Source organism: Canis lupus, chromosome 2 (assembly GCF_003254725.2).
Source record: "Canis lupus dingo isolate Sandy chromosome 2, ASM325472v2, whole genome shotgun sequence".
NCBI classification, from domain to species: Eukaryota; Metazoa; Chordata; class Mammalia; order Carnivora; family Canidae; genus Canis; species Canis lupus.
The window spans coordinates 71,518,553-71,541,566 of NC_064244.1; the positions used below are offsets into that span (position 1 = coordinate 71,518,553).

General features: G+C 39.1%; 1 protein-coding gene across 6 annotated transcripts in view; it reads right to left on the minus strand.

Moving 5' to 3' along the window:
- Positions 1-23,014, minus strand: part of WDTC1 (WD and tetratricopeptide repeats 1) — a 62,984-nt gene that overhangs the window by 35,749 nt on the left and 4,221 nt on the right. For 5 of the 6 annotated variants that reach the window (XM_049105748.1, XM_025446972.3, XM_025446974.3 and 2 more), the window contains exons 2-3: positions 9,647-9,794; positions 7,616-7,699 (exon numbers count right to left, since the gene is read on the minus strand). In XM_049105748.1, the coding sequence (XP_048961705.1) occupies positions 7,616-7,699; positions 9,647-9,694 (132 nt within the window). In that variant the 5' untranslated portion in view covers positions 9,695-9,794. Of the gene's footprint in view, positions 1-7,615; positions 7,700-9,646; positions 9,795-23,014 lie in introns of those variants that run through there. The other variant, XM_049105751.1, reaches the window with a different exon arrangement.

The following is a 23,014-nucleotide window of genomic DNA, read 5'->3' on the forward strand; positions in this document are numbered from 1 at the left end:
GCAGTTTAGCGCCTGCCTTTGGCCCAGGGTGTGATCCTGGAGTCCTGGGATCGAGTCCCGCATCAGGCTCCCTGCATAGAGCCTGCTTCTTCCTTTGCCTGTGTCTCTGCCTCTCTATGTGTTTCTCATGAATGAATAAATAAATAAATAAATAATTAATTAATTTAAAAAAAGATTGTCAAAGATTTGGCCAGTAGCATGCCTTTTGAGCTAGCCCCTGTGTCCTTTTTTTTTTTTTTTAGCCCCTGTGTCCTAATGATATCTCTCTTCTTTCATTTTTCATCTATTTCTTTGTTTTTTATCTTCTGCTAGAATATGTTGTACACTCCTTGTCTGAGACCTAGAATCTGTTATTTTTCTAAGACCTCTGTTTCTTTTTAGTGGGGAATACTATTTATACAGCTTATAGTTATTGAGGTATTATTACTTCTGGACTCTATCAAAACATAGAGCTGGAAGTAATATGCAAGTATATATTAATATATACATATTTGTTAAACTATGAGTGCATATTTTTAAAAAGATTTTATTAATCTATTTGAGAGAGAGAGAGAGAAAGACAGCAAGAGACGGTGGGCACATATGAGCAAGGGGAAGGACAGAGGAAGAAGGAGAAGCAGACTCCCTTCCCCCCTGAGCAGGGAGCCCGAAGAGGGGCTTGATCCCAGGACTCTGCAGACTGAGCCACCCAGGTGCTCCAAACTATGAGTTCATATTGATACTAACTCCAATCCATTACCTCAGAGTTATTCTTTTCCTTTCCTTATTCCATATCTAAATTTCCTTTCTCCCATAGTGAGAACAACATTGATATATTATATATGAAGAAATGTGTGGGAAATATCAGAAAGGGAGACAGAACATAAAGACTCCTAACTCTGGGAAACGAACTAGGTGTGGTGGAAGGGGAGGAGGGCGGGAGGTGGGGGTGAATGGGTGATGGGCACTGAGGGGGGCACTTGACGGGATGAGCACTGGGTGTTATTCTGTATGTTGGTAAATTGAACACCAATAAAAAATGAATTTATTTAAAAAAAATAAAAAATAAAAGTAAAAACTCTACCAAAATGTCCAGAAAAAAGTTACCTCCCTTTTCTCAACCTCTCTACCCTTTATCTTCCATCCACTAGGGGTGACCAATTTCACTAGTTTCTGCTTATCTATTCTATGCTTGTGTTGGCAAAAATATGTAGGTACCTCTATAAATTCTTATTCCCCTTCTTTTGTTACACTAAAATTGGCAAAAATTATATTAAAATAGTCCTTAAACATATGGAAAAGATATCCAATTTGACTCATAAGAGAAATATAACTTAAAAATATACTGAGATACCATTTTTCATCTGTTAGAATGGTAAAAAAAAAATTCCAAAGCCTAACATCCCAGTCTGTTGCTGAGTTGTGGAGAAGCAGACACTCTCATACATTACTACAGGGAAGGCAAAATGGTGCAACTCTCATGGAGGAAAATTTGGTAATGTCTAACAAAACCATATATGTGTTTACCCTCTGGCTAGCACTATTACTTCTAGGTTTTTACCCTAAAGATACATCTCCAGCCAAACTAAAATACATATACACAAGGTTATTCATGATGGTATTGTTGTAATTATAAACTATTAGAAACAACTCTCAGTCCACACATGGGAAATTCACTGAATAAATCTTGGCTCTGGGACACCTGGGAGGCTCAGCAGTTGAGCGCCTGCCTTTGGCCCAGGGCATGATCCTGGAGTCCCAGGATGGAGTCCCACATCAGGTATCAGGCTCCCTGCATGGAGCCTGCTTTTCCCTCTGCCTGTGTCTCTGTCTCTCTCTCTCTGTCTCTCTCTCTCTGTGTCTCTCACGAATAAATAAATAAAATATTTAAAAAATAATAAATCTTGGCTCATCTACATAATATAGTACTATCCAGTTATGAGAAAGAACTCTACGAACTGATACAAGTGATTTCCAAGATACACTGGTAAATGAAAAGTGTGTGTGTGTGTGTATACATATATATAATCTCAAGTCATGCCTCACTGATTCTTCATCTTCAAAAAGTCCTCAAAGTCAGTCAACCTTCAACCCCTCTATTCTCTCTTTACATACTGCCTTATGTCCTTACTTCCCTTCCTATTTCCCTAAGAATCCATGATTCATTACTAAAATCATTCTCTTCCAACATTTATCAGACAGAGCCCCAACCCTGGATGATATTCTAGCTCTCCTGTATCTTCTTCTTCTCCTTTTTTTTTTTTTTAAGATTTTATTTATTTATTCATGAGAGAGAGAGGCAGAGACACAGGCAGAGGGAGAAGCAGGCTCCACACAGGGAGCCCGATGGAGGACTTGATCTCGGGACCCCAGGATCATGCCCTGAACTGATGGCAGACGCTCAACCACTGGGCCACCCAGGCGTCCCTCTCCTGTATCTTCAACTTCCCTTTCTATACTGATTCTTTCCCTGTGTAATTAAATAAGCCCAAGTTCCTCTAATCTGGAAAAGTACTTCCTTTTTTAACAAAAAAATTTTATTTATTTATTTATTTATTTGAGAGAGAGAGAGAGAGAGACACAGAGACACAGGCAGAGGGAGAAGCAGGCTCCATGCAGGAGGCCTGACATGGGACTGGAATGGATCCCGGGTCTCCAGGATCACGCCCTGGGCTGAAGGCGGCACTAAACCGCTGAGCCACCCAGGCTGCCCAGAAAAGTACTTCCTTTATGCCAAATTTACATCTAGTTATGGCCTTCCATTTCTCTTCCCCTTCATAGCTAGACTGAAAGAGTAGCTATACTCAATATTTTCACTGTCTTACTTCCCAGTAATTCCTCAACCCATTTCTATCATCTACACCATACATACAAAAATGGCTCTTGCCAAGGTTACTATTCAGCTTCCTTGCCCTTAATCAATGGACACTTCTTAATCCTTATCTTACTTGGCCCCTGGTAGTATTTGATAGTGCTGACCACTTCCTCAATGAAACTTTCTTCTGGGTTCTGTAGCATCACCATCTCTGTTTTCTTTCCTACTCCTCTAGTTACTCTTTCTTGGTACCCTTTGCATATTCTTCCTTGTTCACTGGCCCTTACGTTGGTCTTCTTTAGGTCTCTACCTTAGGCTTTCTTCCCACTACACATTCCCCAAAGGGAATCAAAACTCTTTCACTGATCCAATCACTATGCTGCTTACTGCTCCCAAATCAACATTTCCAGTATATACCTCTATCTTAAGCTCAGACCCAAGTATTCCAACTACTTATCCAGAAAGCACCAAATAACACACAGCATACAGCTCCAGAACATCCATACTGAGCTTGTTATCTTTCCCCTCAAACCTATTCCTTTTCCAGTGATCTCTAACTTAGTGAATGATACTACATGTCAGGCAAGCCAGAAACTTGATCTTCACTCTTGACTCCCCCTTTCCTAACTTTTCATATCAAGTCACCAAGAATTCTGTTTATTCTATCTCTTAAATGACTTTTTTAAAGATTTATTTATTTATTCATGAGAGAGACTGAGAGAGAGAGGCAGAGACACAGGCAGAGGGAGAAGCAGGCTCCATGCAGGGAGCCCAACGTGGGACTCGATCCCGGGTCTCCAGGATCAGACCCTGGGATCAGTTTAGAAGGCGGCGCTAAACTGCTGAGCCACCTGGGCTGCCCCAAGTTAATACATTTTAAATGAAAAGTATATATATTTTCTAAGACAAAAGAATTTAATGAAAAGAGAGGCATTGCTTTACATAACGTCTAGCTTAATGGAAGGTAACTGGGTTCTCATATCTATTTTTGTATTGTCTGCTGCAATATGTTATTTTGGTTGATTGGAGTATATAATGAAAATACAGCATCACAAAGATAAGTAGTTGCAATAGGGAGGAGTATTTTAATACCTTTTTCAGATAATTCTAGATATCCTTCTTTGATACTGCACCAAAACTCCACAAGTAATGGTTTCTTAAGTTAGAGTGTAGAATCTGAAACCATATAAATGAACTATTGGTACCCTGCTATGTTAAAATGCCTTGGTCTAGTACATATTATGCATAGGTCTTTTTTTTATGCATAGGTCTTTTAAACATGTATGAGTCTGTTACACCATACATTTGTCATTTTGAAAACAGTGACTCACTGAATTTAAAGATCTTCAATGTTAACATTCATTATACATTATTACCACAGATCCTGTCAAAAAACCCTTTTAAGTATCGAGAAGTTATCAAGCTCATTGCAGCAGATACAAGTTTTCTTATATTTTATTTTTTGTTTTTTGTTTTTTTCCCTAGATGTTCAAGTTTTATCCTTAGCAACAAATACTGTCAGTTGTTTTTCTTGAATTAACTGCTCAGTTCACTTATTTTTAAGAAAAAGTACACCAAATACTCATATTTGAATAACCAGTTTTTGTCTGGTTCTTTCAGATAGTAGTACTTCATGAAAAAAGTGGTTGGTTGGGCTTGCAACTCAAACAATTGCACCAGTGCTCTTTCCTCAAGACAACCATCATAGTGCAGTGTGCAGCAGTAGTACTTTATGGGTACTTCCCAGCCCCAATACAGACTACTAAAGAGATGTGTACGTAAGGGTTGAGATTTTTTTTCATAAGGTGTTTTTAAAAATTTTTTATTTATTTATTCATGAGAATAACAGAGAGACAGAGAGATAGATAGAGAGGCAGAGACATAGGGAGAGGGAGAAGCAGGCTCCACGCAGGGAGCCCGATGTGGGACTTGATCCCGGGACTTCAGGATTATGCCATGGGCCAAAGGCAGGGGCCAAACCACTGAGCCACCCAGGGATCTCCAAGGATTGAGATTTAATAAAACTAGTAATTTTTACTGCTTCACATCAAGGACATTTTAAGTAAAACCTGTTTTGTTTTGTTACTGCAAATGCATGGCTTTAATTAGTCAATGACAATTTGGTGCTGTTTGCTTTAATTCATGCTAAGATAAATAAATGTATTAAAAATGATGTTTTCAGGGTGCCAGGTAGCTCAGTTGGTTAAGCATCTGCCTTCAGCTCATATCATGATCTCAGGGTCCTGGGTTTGAGCTGTGCATCAGGCTCTCTGCTCAGTGGGAAGTCTGCTTCTCCCTCTCCCTCTGTGCTCTCTCAATTAAGTAAATAAATAAAATCTTTTTAAAAAATTATGTTTTCAAATAATTTTTTAGAAATATGGGAAAGCAATCATGATAGAAAAGTATAAAAGAGTTTACCAAATTGTTTAAATGGTACAAGTCCCATTTTGTGGGCAAAAAAAATTTATATAAGCATGGGAAAAAATGAAAGACTTAATCATAATTGTTATCACTGAACTAGCTCTCTATGATCCAGGCACTGTGTTAGTGCTTCACACAAATCTCATTTAATCAACAGAACAATTCTCAGTTACTGCTCTATTTCACAGATCTATTTCACAGATCAGGAAGCTAGGGATAACCTGTACAAGGCCATACAGCTCAAGGAAACAGGTTTTTAAAAATTAATTAATTTATTTATTAAAGGTTTTATTTATTCATGAGAAAGACACACACACACACGAGAGAGAGAGAGAGAGAGAGAGAGAGAGGGAGGGAGAGAGGCAGAGACACAGGCAGAGGGAGAAGCAGGCTCCATGCAGGGAGCATGACGTGGGACTTGATCCCAGGTCTCCAGGATCAGGCCCTAGGCTGAAGGCGGCCCTAAACCGCTGAGCCACCCAGCTGCCTGGAAACAAGTTTGTTTTATTTATTTATTTATTTATTTATTTATTTATTTATTTATTTATTTATTTTTATTTACTTATGATAGTCACAGAGAGAGAGAGAGGCAGAGACACAGGCAGAGGGAGAAGCAGGCTCCATGCACCGGGAGCCCGACGTGGGATTCGATCCTGGGTCTCCAGGATCGCGCCCTGGGCCAAAGGCAGGCGCTAAACCGCTGCGCCACCCAGGGATCCCTGGAAACAAGTTTTAAAACTAAATTTATCCAGCTGTAATACCCATTTCTTAACTAGTATTCTGCTTTATAATGCCCAAAGGCAGCCTACCAAATGTTAATTATATTTATCTCTAAATGATAGAATTTAAAGTAATTTTATTTTCTTCTCTATATTTTTCTATTCCATATTTTCTACTTTGATAATATTTATTACTTCTATAATCAGAAAAATTATAAGTGAAAGTTGTGAAGAATACTTGGTAACATGGAGAAAAGGATTATTATATGTTAAGATCCAAAATTCAATGTAGAGTAGGATTACAATCACGTGAAAATATGCAGGAGATTAAAGGAAGTACACAAAATGCTAATAGTAATTCTATTAGGGACTAAGAAGTAATTTTTATTAATTTTTATCTTTTCAAGATTATTATTAATGTAGTTATTTTTTTTAAAGATTTTATTTATTTATTCATGAGATACACAGAGAGAGAGAGAGAGAGAGAGAGAGAGGAAGAGACACAGGCAGAGGGAGAAGCAGGCTCCATGCAGGGAGCCTGATGTGGGACTCGATTCCAGGTCTCCAGGATCATGTCCTAGGCCAAAGGTGGTGCTAAACCGCTGAGCCACCTGGGCTGCCCTATTAATGTAGTTATATTTTAAAACGGATTAAAAGTATATAATTAAAAGAAAATAGTAACAATCATCTGTAAGTCGCACTACCTCGAGATAACACTTGTGAACATTCAAAAAATTTCTGTCTAGTCTTCTTCTAAGATCAACATGATCATTTATAAACACTAACTTGAAGGAAGCAAAGAGAATTCTAACTCAACCTGCAGATAACACTAAGTTGGACAGGACAGCTAAAAGTTGGATTAAAAACATGATTTATGGGGCCTCTGGGTGGCTCAGTCAGTTAAATGTCTGCCTTCAGCTCAAGTCATGATCCCGGGATCCCAGGATCAAGCCCGTTGTCAGGCTCCCTGCTCAGTGAGGAGCCTGCTTCTCCCTCTCCCCGCTGCTGGTGTTCTCTCTTGCTCTCTGTGTGGCTATCTCTGTGCTATCTATGTCTGTCTCTCTCAAATAAATTAAAATCTTAAAAAACAAACAAACAAACAAACAAACAAACATGATCTGGAGGAAGGAAAGGGACTAGAACTAACATTATGGAGTGTCTCTGTGTTAGACATAATGAAAAAAACTGAACTTCTGGACAGAAGACCTGGCTCTCCATGGACTGGACAACATTGGAAAAGGTGTTGGACCTTTCTAAACTTTGTTTTTAAAGACCCATTCCCTATATACCTCCTCACAACATTACTTTGAAGCTAGAATGAGAAAGCGTGTGTGTGTGTGTGTATGTAAAAACACTATGTAAACTCTAACTTCCTCTGCAAAGGTAAGATTATTGTCCATGCCAATAGTAAAAACACTGGTATGCCTTTCAACAATCTTTTTTTTCCAAGCACAAAGCAAATAATATGATCAAAAAACAATTTCTGTGTGACCATGCCAATCACTAACTTTGATTCACCTGCCTATATTTACCTGCCTAATAAAACTGCTGGAAAGGAGAGGTAACCATCAGATATGACCTGCAGAGAAAATCTTGTTTATGCCTTGATTAATGCAGAAGATTACAGACAGAGAATGGAGAGCCGGCTATCTGCACCTAGGATGCAAACTGGATTTCTTACCTGTAGCTCTGCTTCCAGGCCCAGCCGTCTGATAAAGGGGTCAGTGACATGGTAGCGCCGCTCAAAGCTCAGGGCACCTCGCTCCTGGGGAACAAAAACAAACTCACAGTTTCATTAATTCAATCCAACATGACTTATGATGTGCCTGTTATGTATCCAGCACGGTGCTGGGCACCACAGGAGTTATGAAATGTAACAAGAAGTTGGCCTGTAGGAGCCTGCACTATACTTGAGCAGGGATTATAGAGAATAATAAAAGACTGTAAAATTAAGCACTAAATTGTGCTTGTTGGGTTACAAAAAAAAGGGAAGAAGAAGAAGAAGAAGAAGGAGAAGGAGGAGGAGGAGGAGGAGGAAGAGAAGGAGAAGGAGAAGGAGAAGGAGAAGGAGAAGGAGAAGGAGAAGGAGAAGGAGAAGAAGAAGGAGGAGGAGGAGGAGGAGGAGGAGGAGGAGGAGGAGGAGGAGGAGGAGAAAGAAGAATAAAATTGAAAACAACAAACAGGGACACCTGGGTGGCTCAGTGGTTGAGCGCCTGTGTTTGGCTCAAGTCATGATCCAGGTGTCCTGGGATCAAGTCCTGCATCAGGCTTCCTGCAGAAAGCCTGCTTCTGCCTCTGTCTCTGCCTCTCTCTCTGTATCTCTCATGAATAAATAAATAAAATCTTAAAAAAAAAAAAAGAAAACAACAAATAGAGTTTCCATTTTTAGGTTAGAGAGGGTGGGCATCATTTTTAGGACACATATTGTGGGGGATATTCAAAGAAAATAAATAACTTGCATGGTTCCTCCAACTCTATGATTCTATGCCTCTAGGAAATGATCCTAGCCCTTGAGGGTCATCCATGCTAATGAAATTACAAAAAAAACCCACAAATGGACAAAGCTCCCAAAGAATTCAGGGATGCAGGGAAAAACACATGAAACATAGATTGTTGTGTACCAAGTACATGGCTCATGTAGAGGCATACACTCAATCCTTTTTGATGATGATCACAGCTTATGCTGCATGCCACTTAATTTTTAAAAGATTTTTTAAAAAGATTTTTATTTATTTATTCATAAGAGACACAGTGAGAGAGAGAGAGAGAGAAAGAGAGAGGCAGAGATATAGGCTGAGGGAGAAGCAGGCTCCCTGCAAGGAGTCCGATGTGGGACTTGATCCCGGGATCATGCCCTGGGCCAAAGGCAGACACTCAACCACTGAGCCACCCAGGCGTCCCTAAAAGATTTTTAATTAAAAAAAAATTTTAGCACTTAAAACCTTTTCAAAGAACTTCCTCATGTTCTTTCAGATTTCACTCTCTATGATCAGCCTAAAGACAGACATTATTATCATTTAACAACAGAAAACACAGGGAGGTAATTGACTCAAGTCTTATAGGTAATTAGGTCAGTGGTGAGATTAAGCTCCTGACCCCAGCTTGGATCTCTTACTACAGCAGCATATCATGTCTTGCTGGAAACTCTTCCATTAAATCCCTGCGCTCCTTTACTGTGGGTTTCTCTGACAAAGCCTGGGCAACCTTGCTAAATAAACTTGACTGCCTGTCATCCATTCATCTCACAGAATGTACAAACTGCACAAGTCAGGTGCAGGAGACCCTTAAAGAAATGGAAGAGTCTATGTGAACTGGGACTAAGACTCTTCCAGGCTCTGTTACATGCACAACTTAGCAGGTGGAGCAACACGAAGATGCCATATTTTCTCCTGCTGCACCCCCACACACACCTATATATGCACACATGGCTGTGTATACACATGCACAACACACTAATGGCTCCCTTCTCTCACCAGCCTCCATTAATTTCAGCAGGTACACAGCATGGGGACAGAGGAGTCTCCATGATTTCCCTGTTCTTGGGGAAAAGATGGGAGTCAAGAGACCTTCATTCTAGTCCTGGGTCTGCCACTAACTAGTTGTGTGACTTCAAGCAAGTCACCAACTCCAAACCTCAGTTTCTTCAGCTGTAAAATGAATCTGTTAGGAAGAAAGGACCTCATGCTCTGGTTCAAAGGTCTAAGCTGCTTACCTTGATCTGCCTACGGATGAGGTCTCTAGTTATGTTGACTTTTGCCATCTTCTCTTAATGGATTCAACAGCAGGAAGCTATAGAAGGATCTTCAGGACCCTTGAGCATTCCAGCCAAGCCCAGGTCCACAAGACACACATTTAATTACCTGGGGAAAAAAATCATTAAACCCTGAGGAATGGAATAAGGTGGCTTCAGAGTTCTGGTTCCATCCCTAAAACAGCCCACCAGCCTACCTAGTGAACTGGCTATTGCCTGTGATTTAGGACACAGTGGGCTGGCCCTGCTGCCTAGCATTGAAGAACCTCTGGAAGGTGAAAGGGTGGTGTGTGTGTGTGTGTGTGTGTGTGTGTGTGTGTGTGTGGTGGGGGAGACAATGACTCAGAGCCACAGGAAGTATGGAACAAACACTGACGGAGTCATGTATGCTTCACCAGAAAATGGAGGGCTGGGTAGCAGTAAGAAGGATGGTGGGAGCATATCCTGAAAATAAGAACAAGGCATGCAGCAAGAAAGATTCAAATTTCACTTGTTCACTATGCATCTGTGGTAACCAGTCTTCTCATTATATTTTGAATCCCTGACCCTCATCTTGGTTCTTTCTAAAACCAAATCAGTATCAATAGAGAGTACTCAACCCTCTAACAGATTCAGAGAATCAAAGAGTGGACAGAAAATGTAAAGGTAGTTATGGCTAAGATCCAATCTAATAAAGAAATCCCTCTTCAACATCCTGGTAGGTAGGCTTTCAGTCTCACTCACCTCTTGAACCAACTTATTTCTTTGTAATAAACTATGATGGTTAGAAAGATCTACTAATCTCATTTATGATAACTTACCATTAGAAAATGCAAAAATACAAGAAATACAAAAGTTCTATACCCAAGCATATTCATTACAGATTTTGTTTTATTTTATTTTTATTTTTAAGTAGGCTCCATGCCCAACACAGGGCTCAAACTCAGGACCCTGAGATCAAGAGTCCCATGTTCTACCAACCAAGTACCCCTATCATAGACTTTATTAAAAAAAAAATTTAAAGTGCCCAAATTTCCAATTATAGAGGAATGGCTCAGCAATGTATAGCCATATGATATTAAGCAGCATTAGAAATGCTGCTTATGAAGGAAAAATGCTTATATCACACCAAATGTTTATATGATAACATGATTTTAAATACTATTATTAAAGCTATGTTGAAAAAAGGAAATATAAAATAATAATAGCCATCTTTGAAGAGTAGTGCGATTTTTTTCCTTCTGTTTTTGATATTTTCAACTTTTTCCTACAAAAGCACATTAATATTGCAATCGAGGGAAAATGCTAGAGGAAAAAAAAAACACTAGGCTTTAAAGGAAAGTTCTGCCTCCTGTTATTTCCAACTTTTGGTCTTGGTTGTACCAATGAAGCCACATAGAAGGTCTGGTCTTTCTTCCCCATTATAGCCCTCTGTGCTGTGATGATGGCTTTCAGGACCCACCAAGCTTCTCTGCCAACCCTCCCAAGCCAGCAGGATTCTCAAGACTGCTTCTGGATCTCCTGGCCCTGGTTTTCCATCAGCTGCCCTCCTACAGATTCCTAGCACACCCTCCTGAAATCACTCTCCACCTGACCTGTAAGCAGACTCCTTTTCCTTTGGCATTTAATCACAAAAGAAACTATATAAACACTGTATCATTGCAAATTTTCTTCTTTAGCATTAGGCACACAGTAGGGCAATAAAAATCTTACTGATTAGATGTTCCCACTCAGACCAAGTTCTTTGGGACTTATGTCTCCATGATCTATTTTGGGATCATAAACTCTTAAAAGGGCAAGAGCCTTCCCTCACAATGTGGGAGCCACTCAGTATTGCATCTTAGTGAGGATTACCAGGGAGATATGGAAGTCACTGGCATTGTTTAGAATCATAAAACCTGTGAACATGAAGAACACCTAGGGATGCCAACTGAAAACTATGGTTTCATGATAACTTTTCCAGGGGTACCTGGCCAACAAATTAAAAATGTGAATTTGGATAGATTAGCATAAACTAATGCTGGCCTGCAATTATGTTTATGGCTATGGTTTGTGATACAATGGTCAACCTCCCCATCTTCCAAACAACAACAACAACAACAACAACAACAACAGTAATTTCCCCCACAATAACCAAGAATATACGGTGAGATCTATCAGAATGGAAAGAACACCAAAATCAGTGAGTATATCTGGTATTAAGTAAGCTATGCAGCCTTGGTCAAGTCTGTCTCTCCACATAGGCTCTTATTCCTGTGTCTCACAGGCACAGGAAGAACTAGGACAAACACCGAAAGGGCCACACGTGCTTCAGCCTCAACGCTTTTTTTCTTGGAAGATTACTAAAAAGGCCAAATGATATAATGTAGGTACAAGTTTTTTCTTTAATTTTATTCTTAGAATAATATACTATTATCTGCTAAGAAATAGCAAGTTGCCAAATATACCCTTACTATGTACCAGGAATTGTGCTAAGGGCTTAATATACACAGACACATCAACCTCAGACCTTAAGTAGGATCTGGTATCAAAGAATCAGAGGACCATGGAGAGTCCATGCTGGCAGCAAAGTGTGGCTATAGTGGCCGTTAAAGTCCAGTCAGCTGGTCATAGTGGTGTAAGCCCTATAAGCGGCAGCAGTGACCTACCTCATGGATTGGTTCTGTGAATGATTTTGGCTGAGAGTCCTGGCTACTACCCAACTTCCCTTGTTCTAGCCCATTCTTCAAGCCTGGCTTTGTGGCCTTCCCTGATATTTTGTTAGTTTCCCTAATAACCTTTCAGTATCAGCCAAAGTTGGTTTCTGTTGCTTACAGCTACAAATCCTGCCTGAAAGAGAAGAACCCTCTCAAAAGATGACACTCAGGTGAAACATGAATGGGAAGAAGTCACAAAGAACTTGGGGAGGGTGCTTTTGAGGAGAAAGAACAACCACTGTTAAAAGAGTACAGGAGAAGACTGGTTCAAAAAGCTTGTATGGTGGATGCTGTTACTATCATGATCTTACAGAACAGGAAACAGAGTCATGGACACGAAACAATTTTCACAATGTCACACAGGTAATAAGTGAAGCTAGAGCAGAGACTCAAACCCAGAGCTATATGTACACTATCACTTTGTATGTATGAATAAATCATGTAATTTCCTAGAGTAATGTTCACTATGATAATATACCATAGGAGTCAACTAAATTGTTACTACTCATTCATTAATTTTCTTAAAACATTAACTGGGTTTGTACCAAGTATCAGGCACTGCGCTAGACATGGGGGAATACTGACTGGGATGAAAGACACAGCACCCAAGAAAGCAGAAAATCAAAGGCAAGGGACTTTAGCTAAGATTGGTGTGTGTTTACAAAAATGAAAAGGTGGGACGCCTGGGTGGCTCAGTGGTTGAGCGTCTGCCTTTGGCTCAGGGTGTGATCTGGGTCCGGGAATCAAGTCCTACATCGGGCTCCCTGTGAGGAGCCTGATTCTCCCTCTGTCTATCTCTGCTTCTCTCTGTGTCTCTCAGGCATAAATAAATAAAATCTTAAAAAAAAAAAACTGAAAGGACGAACAGAAGAGAAAAAACAGAAAACGTAGACACACACACACACAAAAGCCATTACAATTCAGATAAATGGTAAAATGAAAACTGGGATTTAAAACAATATCAGACAGGTAGGCAGAGGTTTAAAAATCAAAAGGTCTAATTTAATAAAACTACTGCTCCATTAGTATTTTGGTAAACACTTCTGATCCCCTCCTAAGAAGAAATGATAGCATATCAGCAGACAGCTCATTCTAGAGCACAGCCCATCTTCACTCCCCTTTCAGGAAACATGGATTCAGTACCTTCTACAAACTTTTTTAGGCAGGCAATCATTAACTGGAAACACTTCTAAGCAGAGATTATTTAAAAGGTTCACAGTAGGAGGGAAATACCCCCATATCTATAAGGGGCATAATTAGTTTCATACTTTGATTCAAAAGTCCCCCAAATACAAATAATAAAATCAATAAAGGAATAGTCATTTGAATATGAAGAAAATTAATCACAGTCAAAATTTAAAAGCATTATTTTAAGGAGTGTCCTAGAATAGTAAATTCCATAAAACAAAGAGAACTCACAGATATAGAATGACATGATGGAGATTTTAGAATTGAAGAAAGGAAGTTATATATTTATGATTAAACACCAGAAAAGACTACATCAAGGGGATTTCTATCTCTGGTGCAGTATGCAAATAATGTGTTCAGTTCTGCCGAGATGCAAAAATACTGAAATAAGTGACTTCAAGAATCCATAAGATAACATTTTCAATGCCTAGTATTCCAGCACCACACGAGACTTTGAAAATACAGCAAAGAACAAGCTAAACACAGACCATTCTCTTCAAGAGCACACAATATAGTTGTCATGAATTGAGTATCAATGGCACCAAGGCTATTGTGACCAGAACACCTTAAAGGGACTGAAAAAGGCCAATTTAACCAAATGACCAAAATGAACAGCTAGGACAGTAAATTCAGAAGGAACAACAAGAATAATAAATTAATCTTATTTATGCTCATTTACTCATACATCTTAGAAGAAAGCACAAAAATGACAGTGGGGAAAAACAAACTAAACATGGCAGGAGAGCAAGAAAGGGCACTTGGAAATCACAAGCAAAAAACTAGGACTGGGGATCCCTGGGTGGCGCAGCGGTTTGGCGCCTGCCTTTGGCCCAGGGCGCGATCCTGGAGATCCGGGATCGAATTCCACGTCAGGCTCCCGGTACATGGAGCCTGCTTCTCCCTCTGCCTGTGTCTCTGCCTCTCTCTCTCTCTCTGTGACTATCATAAATAAATAAAAATGTAAAAAAAAAAAAAAAAAAACAAAAAAAACTAGGACTGTAACAAACCACAACCAACTTTTAATGTGTATTCTTCATTCTAAGGATAGCACAGTGAACTTATGTTCATCTTAAAGCTCTAATGACATTGAGGACTAATTAGCAGAACAAGAAAACTCAATAAAAAAAATTTCTCTAGGTAAAGTACAAAGGTTTAGGAACGGCATCTGCTGTCATTGAGGATACTGCAAGCCAACTATAGTTGACAATAACAGAAGGAAGAAGGAAGCCAGCTTCTGGGAGTTGGGAATATGAAAAATATAAAAAATGCCTAAGGCACAGAGGAAAACATATGACATAATGTTAGAGTAAATATGAGCTCCCATGCATATGATATACCTCCCGAAAGGTATATTCTACTCCTAGAGTCTAAAATGCCTAGCATGTCGCCACTTAACCCTATCCCTTCCACAAATTTTTAACTCAGGCTATTGGGAAACTTTCTACCATGGGCAGATCTCTGCTATTACAAAGGAAGTTAATAAGAAATTTCAGTTAACAGCTCAATTTGGAGGAATTAATCTACTTCCTAATGCAAAAGGTACTAGTAATATAATAGCCTGAGGTTAACAGGCCTTAGAACAAAGTACACCTGGCAAAGATAACTCATTTGGAACCAAAGATTGAATGGTAATATCCAAATAAACATGAGGAGCCACCCATATCAGGTGTGCCATAGTCCTTGTTTGGACTCTGGTAGCAGAAAGGGAAGCAAACTTAAAATATTTAGGTACTTGGGCCTCAAATCCAGCCCTCTCTTACTGATTAGTACCTACTTAGGCAAGTTACTCAACCCTTCTGAGTTTCAATTTCCTTATGTGTAAAATGGGGATGCTCATCTACTTAAATTGGTTGTTGGAGGAATAAATGATAAAATATATATGAAGGTACAGGTACAAATAGTACCTGGATTACAGTAGGTGCTCAACAGATGTTATTAGCCAAATCTGAATTCTAGTAAGACTTGATAGCTTCTGATCTATGCTCAGAAGTGGTGTGGTTACATTTCTCCCTTACTTTCTTTTCTACCAGAGAGACAAAGCTGATATTGAGGACTCCATTGTAGGCTGATGGGGCACAGGGAGTGTGATGTCTTTCTCACCTCTGCTAGTTTAGAATTGCAAGATCAGGAGGAAAAAGGTGACTTTGTTAAAAACAAAGTAACTCCATACAACAGTGTGTACAAGAAGGGTTATAGTAGGATTATTCATAATAGCTAAAAGGCAGACACCCAAATGCCCATCAAATGATGAATGGATAAACAAAATGTCGTATATCTATACAATGCAATGTTATCTGGCCATAAGAAGCAATGAAGAACTGATACATGTTACAACATGGATGAAACTTAAAGACCTTATGCTAAGTGAACGAAGGCCACATGTTGTATATAGCTTTCTCCTGCTATCCAAAAGTAAATCGTTCCTATGAAACCTATCCTAAGGTGCAGTGACATAACGTGAAAAGGCAGTTACCATTAGTTTATATGGAAAATTTTTTGAGCATTCCCAAACCAAAAAATAACCTCTCTTAGGCTTTTTCTGGTATCACCTTGCTAATGGATGAACAAAATAAATGAAGATAAAGCACAGAGGCTCAAAGACACAGTTCAAAGCAATGGTGTCTTGATGCCGAATGTAGTTCCCAGGGGAGAAGCTGGAAAGTGCCACCCTCGCTGCTCAGGGTGTGCACTGCCTCTATAATGGGCTCACAGCAAAACAAATGCTGAACACTATATCCAATTTTCATCCTTTTCATAAAAGCAAAAATCCTCTTTAGATTTCCTTTGGTTAGCAAAAACAGGTGCTAATGTAGGTCTTTCACAAAGTGAAGTGGCATAATGTGAACTTTCAAGAATTGAGGATGCCTGTAATTCCATTTACATGCAATGCCTAGAATAGGCAAATCCATAGAAATAGAAAGTAGATTTGTGGTTTCTTGGGGCTAGAGGGATGGAGGATAGAGTAGTGATAGCTAAAGGATAGGTGTTTTTTTTAATTGAAGTGAAATTAATATAATATAAAATTAACCATTTTAAAGTGTACAACTCAGTGATATTTAGTACACTCACAATTTTATGCAACCATCACCTCTAGGTAGTTCCAAAACATTTCCATTGCACCAAATGAAAATCTCATAATTATTAAGAAGTCAGTCCTTCTTCCTTCCTCACTGCCCCCACCCGCCATCTGGCAACCACCAATTAACTTTCTACATCTATGAATTTACCTATTCTAGAATTTTTATATAAATAAACTCCTACAATATGTGGCCTTTTGAGACTGGCTTCTTTCACTTAGCATAATATTTTAAGGTCCATCCATCTTGTAACATGTATCATCAGTACTTCATTCCTTTTTATGGTGGAATACTGTTCCATTGCACTGCTATATCACATACTGTTTATCCACTTGGGGCATTGCAAATAGTTGCTGTTATGAACATTCATATACAAGTATCTGTTTGACTACCTGTTTTCAATTCTTTAGTGTATGTACCTTGGAGCGCAATTGCTGAGTCATATGGTAATACTATATTTAACTTTTTGAGGAATGGACAAACTGTTTTCCATAGCAGCTGCACCATTTTGCAATTTCACCAGCAATGTACAAGATTCCAATTTCTCCACATTCTTATCAATGCTTGCTTTAAAAAAAATTATTTATAGCTACCCTAGTGGGTATGAAGTGATATTTCATTGTGACTTGATGTTTCTTTGTGAGGTAATGAATATAATAAATATGTCCTAAAATTAACTGGTGATTGTTGCGCACATCTGTGAGAACACTAAAAACCACCTAATTGTACACTTTAAACAGGTGAATTGTATGGTATATAAATTATATCCCATTGAAGTTATTATATTTTTAAAAAGGAACTACTGATACAGGTAACAATATGGATGAATCTCATGGATTCTGAGCAAAAGAAGCCAGATATAAAAAAAGTACATACTGGGGGCGCCTGGGTGGCTCAGCTGGTTGAATATCTGATTCTTGATTTCAGCTCAGGTCGTGATCTCAGGGTCATGGGATCAAGCCCCATGTAGGGCTCTGTACTCAGCGCAAGAGTCTGTTTATCCCTTTCCCTCTGCTCCTCCCTCACTCGCACTCTCTAATAAATAAATAAAATCTTTTTAAAAAGCACACACTGGGATCCCTGGGTGGCGCAGCGGTTTAGCGCCTGCCTTTGGCCCAGGGCGCGATCCTGGCGACCCGGGATCGAATCCCATGTCGGGCTCCCAGTGCATGGAGCCTGCTTCTCCCTCTGCCTGTGTCTCTGCCTCTCTCTCTCTCTCACTGTGTGCCTATCATAAATTAAAAAAAAAAAAAAAAGGCACATACTGTACAATCCCCTTTACAGTTGACTCTTGAACAACACAATATGAAAATGTGAAATATGTGGGTCCACTTATATGTGGATTCTTTTCAATAAATACTGTATAGTACTATAAATGTATTTTTCTTCCTTATGATTTTCTTAACAAATTTTCTCTCTAGTTTACTTTATTATAAGAATATAGTACATAATACATGTAACATACAAAATATGTTGTCAACTGTTATTGGTAAGGCTTCTGGTGAACAGCAGGCTATTAGTAGCTAAATTTTGGGGGAGTCAAAAGTTATATGTGAATTTTTGACCGCATGGAGGGGTGTCAGGGTTGATGCCCCTAACTCCCACATCGTTCAAGAGTCAACTGCATATGAAGTTCTAGAATTGACAAAAATTCAGTGGAAAAAAACAAAAAGGTGCTGCTTGGGTGGAGATTGACAAGGTAAGGACACCTGAAACTTTCTAGAGTGACGGGCTCTCTCTATATATTGATAGGAACATGGTTACATGGGTATTTGGGGTATGGGTTACATGAGTATAACCATTTGTCAAAATAGCACAATCAAGATTAGTGAATTTTAATGTTTGGAAATCTTACTTAAAAATAGAATGGAGGTGGAAAGCAGAGGAGATATAGATAAAACAAGAATGACAGAATACTGACAGTTATTGAAATAGGAGGACAGATATATGGGGGTTCAATATTGTTTACTTCATAAAATTTGAAATTCTAATAAAGTCCTTTTTTAAAGAAAGTATTTATTTATTTTAGAGAAAGAGAGAGTACATGAGCAAGAGGGGCAGAGGGGGAGAATCTAAAGCAGACTCCTCACTGAGTAGGGAGCCCAATGTGGGGCTCAATCTCACAACCCTGAGATCATGACTTGAGCCAAAACCAAGAGTCAGATGCTTAACCGACTGTGCCACTTAGGTGCCCCTCTCATAAGTCCTTTTAAAATTCTTTTTTCCTATTACAGAATCATTCAAAACATGGAAGACTGATTAATAAAATAGAAAACCATTCATATATAGTTTTAAAAAATCAGGTTTAGGACATATCTATGGCCATCTTAGCCTTGGAGAAAAAGAAAAGACACACCAAAAGTGTACATCTCTCCAGTGTTACAACAAAAAGAATATGCATCAAAAATGTGCCAGTGGTCTTCTCTCTGGTAAGACAACAGGTGATATATATATATATTTGTGTGTGTGTTCCTCTGTACTTACCAAGTATTCTATCGTGAACATTTATTGTTTTTATAATAATATAGAAATAGCTATTAGGAAAAAGCTTCGAACTGAAAGAAACTGGAGTCTGAACCGGGGTCTACTATACACTAGGTTGTGTGATTTTGGGTAAAACTATTTACCTTTTAAGCTCCTGGGTTGTTTGTTTGTTTTTACATGTAGATATATGTAATAATATCTACTTCATAGGGTTATTGGGAACATTAATGAGATAATGCATTATAAAACACTTAGCATAATACCTGGCAAGTGCTCAAGAAATACTGGATATTTTTCACCTGTTACATGAAGATATATTATATAATAGCACCTACCTCAGTTGTGAGGATTATATGGGATAACTGGCACATTGTAAATACTGTAAATACTTATTAAGTATGAATGATAGTATTACTTGCAATAAGAAAAAAAACTGTTTAAGAGAAGCCTCCTCTTGGGGTGCCTGGATGGCTCAGTCAGTTAAGCATCTCACTTGATTTCAGCTCAGGTCATGATCTCAGGGTTGTGAGACTGAGCCTCATGTTGGGCTACACATGGCTTGGAGCCTGCTTAAGATTCTCTCTACCTCTCCCTCTCTCCGCCCCTCTCTCTCTCTCTTAAAGGCGGTGGGGGGAAGAAGACAGGCCTCTTCTCAAAAAGTTAAACATAGAGTCACCATATGACCCAGAAATTCCACTCCTAGGTATAACCCAAGAAAAACGAAAACATATGTCTACACAAAAACTCACAAATGAATGTTCATAGCCCCAAAGTAGAAACAACCCAAATGTCCACCAGTGGATAAATGTCCACAAATGGCTAAGTAAAAGGTGATATATCCACATAATGGAATATTAATCAGCTATAAAAAGGAATGAAGCACTGATTCATGCTACAATGGAATGAAATTTGAAAACACTGTTATTTGAAAGAAGTCACAAAAGGCCACTAATATTATATGAATCCATTTATATGAAACGTCAAGAATAGCAAAAGCTGCAGAGACTGAGAGTAGATTAGTGGTTGCTTGGAACTGAGGAAGAAGATGGGAGTGATTGGGGTGGTGATATAGCTAAAGGGTATGGGTTTCTTCGGGGCATGATGAAAATGTTCTGGAATTTTTTGTTGTTGTTGTTGTTCTGGAATTAGATAGTGGTGATGGTTATACAACTTTGTGGATATATTAACAAGTGCAGAATTGAACACATTAAAAGGGTAGATTTTATGGCATGTGAATTATATCTCAATTACAAAGTCCCCAAAACCATTTCTTCTTTTCTCTGCCTCAAAATCAGAACTTATGAAAATTTAGTTCTCACCCTTTCCTTCTATCTCCTGCCTTGAACTATAATTATTTTTGTAGCTTCTTGAAGAGACTAAAAGCATCCTGAGGGTCAGCTCTTCATCTGATTCATCTACTGACCTTCCTAGGTCTCCAAGGAGTGATGTGGGCTTAGCAGGTGCCAATAAGTACTTGCTGAATGAATGACTGCATGACTATCTTGCAATACATACAGTGCTTTATACCCATCAGAGTGCTTTTGTTCCTTCTTTTAACTTGAACTTCACAACAATCCTGTAAGGAAGTTAGAAAGCTATCATCACCCCTTTTAACAAAGGAGAACTGAGGCAGAGTGCTGTGTGGTACTGAGGAATAAGCACTGGACCAGGATCTAGGGTCTTGTGCTCCAGGCTAGGCTCTGCCTCTAACTGGCTGAAGGACCCCATGTGAGGCATTTCATTGTCTCAGCCTATTTCCCTATCTGCAAAATGAGAGGCACTCTGTGATGAGCTATAAAACCTCTTCCCATGATTCTAAAGATACACTGCTAGTAGCAGTAGAGTGGAGATGGAACCTCAGTTATCTGTATTCTTTTTCCTCTGGACATGCTGCCTCCCACTGCAGAAAAATGCCCCAGCCTGAGTGACCACTGCCCCCCTTTAAACATTCTGAATTATGCGAGAGACATATGCAAGTCCTTTCACTCTATTTGCAGTGGTTTACCTACTGGAGCAACCCTATAGATGACAAAAAAAAAAAAAAATGCACTTCCAAAGTATAAAGGTCATCGGAAGTAGCATAATAAAATGAAGAGCTGGGCGCTGAGTTCGACAGATTTTGCCACCTATTTTCTGTGTGACTGCATTTCTAAACCTCCGCTTCCTAATCTGCAAAACAAGGATGATAATGCCTACCTTCAGAGTGAAGATCCACACATGTAAGATGCCTGATACCAAGCCTGGTAAAAATATTCAGTGAACATTCAAAGCATTTCATAAGTGTTATCTGACAGATTCCTCATAAACCTATGAGGTAGGCACTATTGTTATCCTCACTTTACAGATGCAGGATCTGAGGCACAGAGAAGTTAATTTGCCCAAAGTTACAGTTATTAAATGGAGAGTCAAACTAGATAGTTTAATTCTAAAACCCAAGTCACTGGCCACTAAATAATAGTTACTATCTTTAATCAGATCTTTTAAAAGATCTAAAAGAAGCTCTTAGCATTCCTTGGTTAAGCTAAGGAATTAAAATCATCTTGACTCTGCCAGTCTCAAACATAAATTTCAAGAATGTGTTTCGGAGTCATGGTTGGCACAAGGGACAGTATCTGGGAAAGTTTTGGTTGATGGGCTAGGCTCATCAGCAAAGCATCTTTGGAAAAGTTTTTTGCCATCTTTGAGGCTCCTGACTCAAATGATTCCATAAAGGGTTGACTAAAGCTTTCTCTATGGAAGTCTATCCTAAGAAATGCTTCACTTTGTGGGAAACTGGATAAAAACTCACTTCGATGGCTTCTCTGCATGAATGGGTTCTGTATTGCCATTTGTGTTTTGTGAAAAATTTTTCTTGATGTTTTCAGAACTTTGCTTTTCAGTGATTACAGCTAATTTATCTGCTTTCTCCTAAAGCCACAATTACCTTAAGGTAATGGAAGGGAACAGAAAGAGAAAACAAAACAGAGCATACTTTGATAATGCTGTCCTCTCTCACTGTATGTATGAGCATCTGCAGTCTTGGATTTTGCCTTTAACCTGCATCTTTCCAAATTCTGCCACTATACAAAGTATGTCTCATAATAAAGCCCCTGAAGTTTCACCCTCTAACTTTCCTCCTAGCAGTAAGGTTAAGGAAAACTAAGCCAATCAATGTGGAAATGCTTCCTTTTCAATTCAATTGCTTACATCCAGATGTCTGACTCAAAAAGGAACCAGGTAAAGCTACTGGACCCAAATACTTAGGGCTCAACTGATGAAGCTCCAAGACCAGAAATGCCTGACTCCCATTCTGAGAAAGTCTCCCTAAAAGGTATATAGTTAAGCAGTTTTGTACTTTCTGAAAACAAAATCTGGGGGCTGTGAACAAGGATAAAATTTTGCCACCATCCTGATCCTAACACTGCCTCAGGGGAGCCCCTGGATAGCTACCTGGGTAAGGTCTGATCCTGCTCTGCCCCACTCCCCAAGAAAATGGGGTTAATACCTCCCCAGATGGCTACAGGGAGGATTAAGGGTTATTATTCTTGACATCCAGCTCTATCAGAGCTCTAGCAATTGTGACCTTGTTCATTCTAAAATCAGACATTAAATATAAAAATGTAAACAGTGATCCCTGAATCTGACTCTCTAGTAGGGTAAGGACTTTCTTCCCACAAGGCCTCTGACACTGCCTCCTAGTCTCCAACCTATTGGCTGAACCCTCCTCTTTCTCAGCCTCAAGTTTTTAAGGTATTAGTCACTAATGCCACAAAGCCCTTCAAAGAGTCAGCAACTATTACAAATAGTACAAAGAATGAACCCCAGAATTCTCAGGGTTTGTCAGGCCTGTATTCACCTAAAGAAACAAAGTGGTACTCTTTTACCCCAAACCAGGCTCTAAAGGGCAATCAGTGAGGTCTAGTGAA